At 43.2% G+C, this 12,861-nt stretch overlaps 1 protein-coding gene across 33 annotated transcripts in view; it reads right to left on the reverse strand.

Moving 5' to 3' along the window:
* LOC118363912 (PDZ and LIM domain protein 7-like) overlaps nucleotides 1-12,073 on the reverse strand; it is a 126,603-nt gene extending 114,530 nt beyond the window's left edge. For all 33 annotated transcript variants that reach the window (XM_052487284.1, XM_052487283.1, XM_052487276.1 and 30 more), the window contains exons 1-2: nucleotides 11,918-12,073; nucleotides 4,722-4,820 (exon numbers count right to left, since the gene is read on the reverse strand). In XM_052487284.1, the coding sequence (XP_052343244.1) occupies nucleotides 4,722-4,820; nucleotides 11,918-11,947 (129 nt within the window). In that variant the 5' untranslated portion in view covers nucleotides 11,948-12,073. The remainder of the gene's footprint in view (nucleotides 1-4,721; nucleotides 4,821-11,917) is intronic.
* Nucleotides 12,074-12,861: the final 788 nt, after the last annotated feature.

Consider the following 12,861-nt stretch of genomic DNA (forward strand, 5'->3'; position numbering starts at 1 on the left):
TATTCATTAACCAGCCTGTGTCCTATTCATTAACCAGCCTTCCTTTATCCTATTCATTAACCAGCCTGTGTCCTATTCATTAACCAGCCTTCCTTTATCCTATTCATTAACCAGCCTGTGTCCTATTCATTAACCAGCCTTCCTTTATCCTATTCATTAACCAGCCTTCCTTCATCCTATTCATTAACCAGCCTTCCTTCATCCTATTCATTAACCAGCCTTCCTTCATCCTATTCATTAACCAGCCTTCCTTCATCCTATTCATTAACCAGCCTTCCTTCATCCTATTCATTAACCAGCCTTCCTTCATCCTATTCATTAACCAGCCTTCCTTCATCCTATTCATTAACCAGCCTTCCTTCATCCTATTCATTAACCAGCCTTCCTTCATCCTATTCATTAACCAGCCTTCCTTCATCCTATTCATTAACCAGCCTTCCTTTATCATATTCATTAACCAGCCTTCCTTCATCCTATTCATTAACCAGCCTTCCTTCATCCTATTCATTAACCAGCCTTCCTTCATCCTATTCATTAACCAGCCTTCCTTTATCATATTCATTAACCAGCCTTCCTTCATCCTATTCATTAACCAGCCTTCCTTCATCCTATTCATTAACCAACCTTCCTTCATCCTATTCATTAACCAGCCTTCCTTCATCCTATTCATTAACCAGCCTTCCTTCATCCTATTCATTAACCATCCCTGTTAATGAGTTAGTGATGATGACACAAGCCATTCACATTTAACCAGCTAAAGCTAGTATTATATTTATCCTTCCTCCCTCAGGCAATGTATCAGTCAGCCTTGAATTATTAGGCCACTCCCAAGTCCGTGTGTGTGTGTGTGTGTATGTGTGTGTATGTGTGTGTGTGTGTACGAGCAGTGAACAGAACACACCCACAGGAAAAGTGAACACTGTCAGAGAACAGCCGACACGATGATATCACCTCTAGGTCTGACACCCCCCGATGATATCACCTCTAGGTCTGACACCCCCCGATGATATCACCTCTAGGTCTGACACCCCCCGATGATATCACCTCTAGGTCTGACACCCCCGATGATATCACCTCTAGGTCTGACACCCCCGATGATATCACCTCTAGGTCTGACACCCCCGATGATATCACCTCTAGGTCTGACCCCCCGATGATATCACCTCTAGGTCTGACACCCCGATGATATCACCTCTAGGTCTGACACCCCCGATGACATCACCTCTAGGTCTGACCCCCCCGGTGATATCACCTCTAGGTCTGACCCCCCCGATGATATCACCTCTAGGTCTGACACCCCCGATGATATCACCTCTAGGTCTGACCCCCCGATGACATCACCTCTAGGTCTGACCCCCCCCCGGTGATATCACCTCTAGGTCTGACCCCCCGATGATATCACCTCTAGGTCTGACCCCCCGATGATATCACCTCTAGGTCTGACACCCCCGATAATATCACCTCCAGGTCTGACACCCTCCGATAATATCACCTCTAGGTCTGACACCCTCCGATGATATCACCTCTAGCTCTGACCCCCCGATAATATCACCTCTAGCTCTGACCCCCCGATAATATCACCTCTAGCTCTGACCCCCCTGATGATAACACCTCTAGCTCTGATCCCCCGGTGATAACACCTCTAGCTGTGACCCCCCCCCCGATGACATCACCTCCACCTCTGGAACAAGTCGCAAATCTCAACGCCTTTTATTTATTATATATTTATTATATATTTGATTTATTATATATTTTATTTATATTTGATTTATTATATATTTTATTTATATTGTATTTATTATATATTTTATTTATATTTTATTTATTATATATTTTATTATATATTTGATTTATTATATATTTTATTTATATTGTATTTATTATATATTTTATTTATATTTCATTTATTATATATTTTATTATATATTTTATTTATTATATATTTTATTTATTTTATTTATTATATATTTTATTTATTATATATTTTATTTATTATATATTTTATTTATCTTGATGTGTAATTTCCTGATTCCGTACGAGTTTGATTTCAACACTGTGAAATGTGCTCGGAGATAGAAACCAGATGTCTGGACCTCTGTGTCTCCACGGGGCCCAAAGCTAAGCAATCACTATATTTACGTATCCACAAACCATTGGCTGTGTCCCTACAGCTCATGTAGTTGGTCGCTTGGAGGAGGTCTGATTTATTAGGAGGATTATAGGTACTGTATCTGTCAGGTTACTGATTTAAGGTCCATTAGTGACTTTATAGACAGTTCCCCTGCTATTGGTTTAGAACGATGTGTGTGAGTGAGTGAGTGAGTGAGTGAGTGAGTGAGTGAGTGAGTGAGTGAGTGAGTGAGTGAGTGAGTGAGTGAGTGAGTGAGTGAGTGAGATCCTCTGTGTGAGTGAGAACGACTGGGACAAACCATTAGTCATCCAGACACCAAACCTCTAAGCAGTTATTATGTCTTCATTCTAATGTACAAGCTGTAATAGCAACAGAGATGGTCCGTACCCCCCCACCCCGAGACGGTCCGGTCCGTCCCTCCCCCACCCCGAGACGGTCCGGTCCGTCCCTCCCCCACCCCGAGACGGTCCGGTCCGTCCCTCCCCCACCCAGAGACGGTCCGGTCCGTCCCTCCCCCACCCAGAGACGGTCCGTCCGTCCCCCACCCCGAGACGGTGCGTCCGTCCGTCCGTCCTTCCCCCACCCCGAGACGGTCCGTCCGTCCGTCCTTCCCCCACCCCGAGACGGTCCGTCCGTCCGTCCGTCCTTCCCCCACCCCGAGACGGTCCGTCCGTCCGTCCGTCCTTCCCCCACCCCGAGACGGTCCGTCCGTCCGTCCGTCCTTCCCCCACCCCGAGACGGTCCGTCCGTCCGTCCTTCCCCCACCCCGAGACGGTCCGTCCGTCCGTCCTTCCCCCACCCCGAGACGGTCCGTCCGTCCTTCCCCCACCCAGAGACGGTCCGTCCGTCCGTCCTTCCCCCACCCAGAGACGGTCCGTCCGTCCGTCCTTCCCCCACCCCGAGACGGTCCGTCCGTCCTTCCCCCACCCCGAGACGGTCCGTCCGTCCATCCTTCCCCCACACCGAGACGGTCTGGAAAAACACATCTATTTGTAAATGCTTGACAACAAAATTAAATCTTGGTTGACCAACAGCTTATCGACCAGACAATAGACTAAATGGGTTCAGGCCTACGCTCAGATAAAGGACTCCGTTTGGTGCGGTTTGTACAGACAATCCTGTCACAGATCCAGAGGAAACAGATGGTACTCAGTGAGGGCAGGCGAGAGGGCGAGCGGGAGAGAGGGATGTCGGGCGGGAGAGAGGGCGGGAGAGAGGGATGTCGGGCGGGAGAGAGGGATGTCGGGCGGGAGAGAGGGATGTCGGGCGGGAGAGAGAGCGGGAGAGAGGGATGTCGGGCGGGAGAGAGGGCAGGCGAGAGGGCAGGCGGGAGAGAGGGATGTCGGGCGGGAGAGAGGGCAGACGAGAGGGCGGGCGGGAGAGAGGGATGTCGGGCGGGAGAGAGGGCAGGCGAGAGAGGGCAGGCGAGAGGGCAGGCGAGAGGGCGAGCGGGAGAGAGGGATGTCGGGCGGGAGAGAGGGCAGGCGAGAGGGCAGGCGAGAGGGCGAGCGGGAGAGAGGGATGTCGGGCGGGAGAGAGGGCGGGAGAGGGGCAGGCGAGAGAGGGCAGGCGAGAGAGGGCAGGCGAGAGAGGGCAGGCGAGAGAGGGCAGGCGAGAGGGCGAGCGGGAGAGAGGGATGTCGGGCGGGAGAGAGGGCAGGCGAGAGGGCAGGCGAGAAGGCGAGCGGGAGAGAGGGATGTCGGGCGGGAGAGAGGGCAGGCGAGAGGGCGGGCGGGAGAGCAGGTAAAAGAGAGGTAGGAAGAACCACAGAGTGCATGTACTGACAGGCTGACTTAGCTGTTCCCTCCACAGGATGACACATAGACCTTTGAGTGAGAGAGAGAGAGCGTGTGTGTGTGTGTGTGTGTGTGTGTGTGTGTGTGTGTGTGTGTGTGTGTGTGTGTGTGTGTGTGTGTGTGTGTGTGTGTGTGTGTGTGTGTGTGTGTGTCTGTGTGACCCTGTTCTGTGTCACTCAGTTCATAAAACGACTGGCTATTGAACAAAAATCAGACACACCGTTTTAGCTATGGACAATTGATTTAGCTAAGATACAGTGACCCTAATATAGTAACAAGATGTTCATAGACTAAGCAAGACATGGCCTTTTGAGGACAGAGAGAAGTGGAGCGACTCAGAGACTTCTGACATCATACACATTGTGTACATCTCAAACGCCATCCTATTCCCTACACAGTATAGTTAGAATGTAATACTGGGTATTTTGAATACAGTGTTGTTTGACATGACAACCAATGAAAAAGCCAGGAGGCTCATAGAATTAGAATAGTAGTAGGTGTTACTGTGACAGGGTAGGAACCAAAGTGTTGATCAGTGTTTCCCCAGGGGAGTGGGACCCTATAATCTTTGGCTACATTAAACGTTTTCTCTGACTTCATGCTTCACCTATTCCATTCTGATTTAGAAGATACTGTTGCACAAAAATAGTGATTTATAGGCACCAGCACTGGTATCAGTATTAGCTAGCCAGCTAACTAGCGATTAGCATTAGCGGCTAACAACTTATTTTAGCAACTTGCTAAGACAAATTCGTAAAATACGGTACAGTACAACACACACACACCAAGCTTACCCTGGACACAGTCAGGGGCATGCTGAAGTCCTTCCCCCCCTGAAGTCTGAAGCCCCATGGTGCCGGGCCGTTGAGGGTTATACAGTATATATTCATGGCCTATAGAGGAGAGAGAGGAGACAGGGTTATACACACACACACACACACACAGTAATATCATGGCCGAAAGGGTTACAGTATATACAGTGCATTGGGAAAGTATTCAGACCCCTTGACTTTTTCCACATTTTGTTACGTTACAGCCCAATTCTAAAATTGATTAAAATTGTTTTTCTTCCCTCATCAATACACACTACCTCATGCAGCCCATTTCGTTAATAGACCACTACTTTTGACCAGCGTCCTATGTAGAGAATAGGGTAGTATTTAGGACAGACAGTGTTTCCCAAACAAGCCCTCCGTTGGAACACCTAGCAGTTTCACACACAGCAACTATAAAACAATGAACACGTGCTGATTAACTGATTAACTGATTAACTGATTAACTGATTAACTGAATCAGAGATGATGGACTAGTGCTGGAATGATTCAAAGATGTAGCGCCCTAGAAGTTCTACACTGATCAATTTAACACATTCTCAGCTGACATTTCTCATGTCACCCAGTTAGGGCTAGAGGTCGACCGATTCATCGGAATGGCCAATTAATTAGGGCCGATTTCAAGTTTTCATAACAATCGGAAATTGGTATTTTTGGGCGCCGATTTGCAGATGGTTTATTTTTTTTACACCTTTATTTAATCTGTATTTAACTAGGCCAAGTCAGTTAAGAACACATTCTTATTTTCAATGACGGCCTAGGAACGGTGAGTTAACTGCCTTGTTCAGAGGCAGAATGACAGATTTTCACTTTGTCAGCTCGAGGGATCCAATCTTGCAACCTTAACTAGTCCAACGCAATAACGCCCTGCCCCTCTCTCTCTCGTTGCACTCCACAAGGAGACTGCCTGTTACGCGAATGCAGTAAGCCAAGGTAAGTTGCTAGCTAGCATTAAACTTATCTTATAAAAAACAATCATAATCACTAGTTACTACACATGGTTGATGATATTACTAGATATTATCTAGCGTGTCCTGCGTTGCATATAATCTGACTGAGCATACAAGTATCTAAGTATCTAACTGAGCGGTGGTAGGCAGAAGCAGGTGCGTAAACATTAATTCAAACAGCACTTTCATGGGTTTTGCCAGCAGCTCTTCATTGTGCGTCAAGCATTGCTCTGTTTATGATTTCAAGCCTATCAACTCCCGAGATGAGGCTGGTGTAACCGAAGTGAAATGGCTAGCTAGTTAGCGTGCGCCAATTGTTGTTGTGTTGCTGGTTCGAGCCCAGGGAGGAGCGAGGAGAGGGACGGAAGCTATACTGTTACACTGGCAATACTAAAATGCCTATAAGAACATCCAATAGTCAAAGGTATATGAAATACAAATGGTATAGAGGGAAATAGTCCTATAATATCTACAACCTAAAACTTCTTAACTGGGAATATTGAAGACTCATGTTAAAAGGAACCACCAGTTTTCATATGTTCTCATGTTCTGAACAAGGAACTGAAACGTTAGCTTTCTTACATGGCACATATTGCACTTTTACTTTCTTCTCCAACACTTTGTTTTTGCATTATTTAAACCAAATTAAACATGTTTCATTATTTATTTGAGGCTAAATTGATTTTATTGATGTATTATATTAAGTTAAAATAAGTGTTCACACTGTGGCTCTCTGCTGTTCCCTGAACACCGTGGCTCTCTGCTGTTCCCTGAACACCGTGGCTCTCTGCTGTTCCCTGAACACTGTGGCTCTCTGCTGTTCCCTGAACACTGTGGCTCTCTGCTGTTCCCTGAACACTGTGGCTCTCTGCTGTTCCCTGAACACTGTGGCTCTCTGCTGTTCCCTGAACACTGTGGCTCTCTGCTGTTCCCTGAACACTGTGGCTCTCTGCTGTTCCCTGAACACTGTGGCTCTCTGCTGTTCCCTGAACACTGTGGCTCTCTGCTGTTCCCTGAACACTGTGGCTCTCTGCTGTTCCCTGAACACTGTGGCTCTCTGCTGTTCCCTGAACACTGTGGCTCTCTGCTGTTCCCTGAACACTGTGGCTCTCTGTTGTTCCCTGAACACTGTGGCTCTCTGCTGTTCCCTGAACACTGTGGCTCTCTGCTGTTCCCAGAACACTGTGGCTCTCTGCTGTTCCCTGAACACTGTGGCTCTCTGCTGTTCCCTGAACACTGTGGCTCTCTGCTGTTCCCTGAACACTGTGGCTCTCTGCTGTTCCCTGAACACTGTGGCTCTCTGCTGTTCCCTGAACACTGTGGCTCTCTGCTGTTCCCTGAACACCGTGGCTCTCTGCATTAGTTCCCTGAAACGTTTTGCTCAGACAGACAAATAATGTAGGCCGAGTACAATTCATGACACAATATCCAGGAAACAAACAGGAGGGACACTTAGAGAGAATGTTTTCAGGCTTAGTCCACTCGTTCCACATACTATCCAAAAGCCAGTCTTGTCCCCAAACAAATATCCTCCAGCTCCATAGAAATCATATAACTGTCCTTTTGCTGAATGCATTAAAACGTATCTGACAAAGTAATACAGGTTTAATGCATTGATCCCTTCGCTCACAGCCAGCACAACACATAACCCGAGTCATTTTAAACAACCAAGGACAACCAGACACCTTAGACCACTTGCTGCTCTCGCCAGATGAGTTACTGCTGCCTACTGCTGACCTCAGCCCTCCCCCTCTTACCCTAACGCTCACTCCTCCAAGGTACCCAAAACGCCACCACGACAACTCACCATACAATGCAAACATACTTGGCTCTCTGCTGTTCCCTAGCAACCCCAAAAGGTGGCAGAAAGCTGTAGTTAACACTGGGCTGACTCTGCTGTTCCCGGTTGGCACTGAGCAAGCCCTCCCTGTCCCGGTGACACAGCTGTGGCTCTCTGCTGTTCCCCCACTGTGGCTCTCACCCCTCTCCTCCTCAGAGAGCTATATAAGGAATGTAAAACTACACCAAATTATTTCATCCCTACACCCACATGAGTCACAGAGACCGGGCAGCAACGTGTCATTCAGACAGGAGAGAGCTGATAATCTAAGAGAGAGTCATTAGGGACCATCAACTACGCATATTTTCTGGCACAGACTCACAAAAAATGTAGCCAAAACATATTTAGACACAATATGGCAGAGAAGACAAACAGGAGGACCACTTAGAACACATTCTTTCCAGAGGGCATGCAGTACAGCTCAGTACATTAACCTCAACCAAACCACCAATTAGAATATAGGACATCAAAGGCCTTTAAATCTTTATGTAGTGAAAAAAGTTACTTTGATTTACGTTTAAAAGTAAATCCAAAGAATTGATCATGTCTAGGCTACTTGATCATGTCTAGGCTATCCCTTAAAACAAGTCAACACAATAAGCTTCTGCTATTACAAAATACTGTCTGCACTCTGTTTATTTTACCTTTATTTATGAGTTAACTGGCAAACTGTCTTTCAGAGCGCAGGCTGATGCTGTAAATAGTAAGTACCCAAAACGCTCACCAGTCGACAACTGCATTCTGTTATGCAAAATACCTTGTCTTGAGCCTTGGATACAGCCAAATGTCACCCCAAGAACAGTGAAATTCCTCTGACACATCATTAAAGATAACAGTATTTTACCTTTATTTAACTAGAGCAAGTCAGTTAAGAACAAAGCTTATTTTCAATGACGGCCTGGGAACCCCCTCCTCCCCCTTAACTGCCTTGTTCAGAGGCAGAACGACAGAATTGTAAAACTTGTCAGCTCAAATTATTTGAACTTGCAAACCTTCTGGTTACTAGTCCAACGCTCTAACCACTAGGCTACCCTGCCGCCCTCTGAACTAGCTCCTGGTAGTGTGTTCATATAGACGTCAGCGAGAGTAGCTCTCCACTGACTAGTATCCTACATATCTAAATAAATAAGTGTGCACACGGAGAGAGCGAGAGAGAGGGGTAAGAGAGAGTCAGCGAGGACCATCAACTACGCATCTGGCAAATCTAGAAAAAAAGCTGAAAGAATTTAGAAAAGTCAATGGCACCAACCAAACTTAAAAAGGGATGGTAACAATTACAGAATCCTGTCACTAGGCCTCACCAGTATTTCATCCATGACCAGAGACATACTTTAATGAAAGTCCATAAGAACAGCCAGCAAGAGGTCCTGTAAATAGATACTACAATACTGCTTGTTAATATACTACAATACTAAAATACTACTTGTTAATATACTACAATACGGCTTGTTAATATACTACAATACGGCTTGTTAATATACTACAATACTACTTGTTAATATACTACAATACGACTTGTTAATATACTACAATACGGCTTCTTAATATACTAAATACTGTCTTGTTAATATACTACAATACTTACTTTTAATATACTGAGTTAATATACTACAAACTGTCTTTAATATACTACAATACTGCTTGTTAATATACTATAATACGACTTGTTAATATACTACAATACGGCTTGTTAATATACTACAATACTCTCTTCTCTCTCCAGTTATTCTGTTAAAAACTTGTTAATATACTTGGATACTTGTTAAATATACTACAAAGAACAGTTAATATACTACAATCATTAAATATACTACAATACCTTGTTAATATACTAGGCAAGTTGTTAATATACTAAATACTACTTAATTTCAATGACGGCTTGTTAATATACTACAATACTGCTTGTTAATATACTAGAATACGACTAGTTAATATACTACAATACGGCTTGTTAATATACTACAATACTGCTTGTTAATATACTACAATACGCTTGTTAATATACTACAATACGGCCCTTGTTAATATCCTACAATACTGCTTGTTAATATACTACAATACTACTACTGTTAATATACTACAATACGGCTAATATCCTAAATACTGTTGTTAATATACTACAATACTGCTTGTTAATATACTACAATACTGCTTGTTAATATACTATAATACGGATGGTTAATATACTACAATACCTTGTTAATATACTACAATACTACTTGTTAATATACTACGACTACTTTATTAATATACTACAATACAAGAGGTTGTTAATATACTACAATACTGCTTGTTAATATACTACAATACTAAAATACTACTTGTTAATATACTACAATACGGCTTGTTAATATACTACAATACGGCTTGTTAATATACTACAATACTACTTGTTAATATACTACAATACGACTTGTTAATATACTACAATACGGCTTGTTAATATACTACAATACGACTTGTTAATATACTACAATACTACTTGTTAATATACTACGACTTGTTGTTAATATACTACAATACGGCTTGTTAATATACTACAATACTACTTGTTAATATACTACAATACGACTTGTTAATATACTACAATACTACTTGTTAATATACTACAATACGGCTTGTTAATATACTACAATACTGCTTGTTAATATACTACAATACGGCTTGTTAATATACTACAATACTGCTTGTTAATATACTACAATACTACTTGTTAATATACTACAATACGACTTGTTAATATACTACAATACTACTTGTTAATATACTACAATACGGCTTGTTAATATACTACAATACTGCTTGTTAATATACTACAATACGGCTTGTTAATATACTACAATACGGCTTGTTAATATACTACAATACTGCTTGTTAATATACTACAATACGACTTGTTAATATACTACAATACGGCTTGTTAATATCCTACAATACTGCTTGTTAATATACTACAATACTACTTGTTAATATACTACAATACGGCTTGTTAATATCCTACAATACTGCTTGTTAATATACTACAATACTGCTTGTTAATATACTACAATACTGCTTGTTAATATACTACAATACTACTTGTTAATATACTACAATACTGCTTGTTAATATACTACAATACTGCTTGTTAATATACTACAATACTACTTGTTAATATACTACAATACGACTTGTTAATATACTACAATACTGCTTGTTAATATACTACAATACGACTTGTTAATATACTACAATACTGCTTGTTATTAATATACTACATTATCCTATTTGGCTAAATACGACTTATTAATATCCTACAATACACCAAATTAATATTTATGTAGCCTAAACCCGTGAATGAAAATGAAAAGTTAAAGAGTTAAATAGAATGAAAACAAAGCTTCAATTGCACATGACAAAATATTGACACAGACTGCCCAGCTGAAAGCTATGATCTTATTGAGGTCACCTCTTAAATCCACTTCAAAATCCGTAGAGGGGAGACAGATTAAATAAATAGTTTGGGTTTTTTTCAGACATGGATTGTGTATTTGTTCAATACAAAGGTTGAACGGGCAAGACAACATATTGAAGTGCCTTTGAATGGGGTATGGTAGTAGGTGCCAGGCACACCGGTTTGTTGTAAGACCTGCAGCGCTGCTGTGTTTTTTTTTTAACACTCAACAGTTCCCTGTGAGTATTAAGAATGGTCCACCACGCAAAGGACGACCTGCAAACTGCACACAACTGTGGGAGGCACTGGAGTCAACATGGACCAGCATCCCTGTGGAACGCTTGACACCTTGTTGAGTCCATGACCCGACAAAAATTGAGGCTGTATCTTCATTGTGATACTTTTTTTTTTGTAAAGATCAGCATTCACTAGGATATACACTGAGTACACCAAACATTAGGAACACTTTCCTAATGTTGAGTTGTGTTTCCATTATCAATCAACTGGTGCTATTCAAATATATGTTTTTAAAAAGTTCCATCCATAATATTACGGCTCTTACGCACACTACTAACATGGATACGATACAGACAATGCAGACAGACTCTTGGAAAAACGAAGGAAAACTGTTACACAACTTTGGAAAAAGTCTTTGGTCATTAATATTATGGAAGGTGATAACGAGAAAGGGCTGCGGGATCAAGACTCGATCCACATCGAGGTCTAGACCGCTAAATTATGTCGCCGCCGGGAAAGTTTTATTCCACTAAAACAGCAACTTAAACATCATAGTGTATTATCATTGTAACGTTATACAGTCTAGCGCCAGACAAGGGTATATTTTTATAGACTTGGCTACAACATACTTCCATGGATCCATAGTTGCGTTTATAAGTTAAAATACGCTTTCTCCATTATCCCACCATTATCCTACCTCCTTAGCATTATGGGGACCGCCGGACATCGTGTCGACCTACGGTAAACCAGATCTGAAAGAAATGTGTGAATCAAACACCTAAACTTCAGACTTCCTCAACCTGGACGTCAGGAACACTGTGGATCACTTTTTCTTAAGCAGCAACCAGCGTTCATTCTCAGCTTCTTCTTATTCGATGGGTTTAACGGCGGTTGGCATCCAATGTTAATGGTGCGTTACCGCCACCATCTGGACGGGGTGTTGAATAGGAAAACAACGGCCCACCCCGTGCCAATTATGCGCCGCCCTATGAAATTCCCAACAACGACCAGATGTGCAACAGCCTGGAATCAAACCATGGACTGTAGTGACACCTCTTGCACTGAGATACAGTGCCTTACATTTACATTTTACATTTAAGTCATTTAGCAGACGCTCTTATCCAGAGCGACTTACAAATTGGTGCATACACCTTATGACAACCAGTGGAACAGCCACTTGCATCTAAATCTTGTTGGGGGGGAGAAGGATTACCTACCCTTACTTACCCTATCCTAGGTATTCCTTGAAGAGGTGGGGTTTCAGGTGTCTCCGGAAGGTGGTGATTGACTCCGCTGTCCTTAGACTGCTGCACCACTCGGGAGCCCCAGGACAGGGGGAAAACGACACAATACAAAACACATCAACTAACAAAGGGTAACAAAATACATCCCTACACTGGCCTGTGATGGGGCTACATCCCTACACTGGCTCAGGGGCCTGTGATGGGGCTACATCACTACACTGGCCTGTGATGGGGCTACATCCCTACACTGGCCTGTGATGGAGCTACATCCCTATACTGGTCTGTGATGGGGCTACATCACTACACTGGTCTGTGATGGGGCTACATCCCTACACTGGTCTGTGATGGGGCTACATCACTACACTGGTCTGTGATGGGGCTACATCCCTACACTGGT

Source organism: Oncorhynchus keta, chromosome 30 (assembly GCF_023373465.1).
Source record: "Oncorhynchus keta strain PuntledgeMale-10-30-2019 chromosome 30, Oket_V2, whole genome shotgun sequence".
NCBI lineage: Eukaryota > Metazoa > Chordata > Actinopteri > Salmoniformes > Salmonidae > Oncorhynchus > Oncorhynchus keta.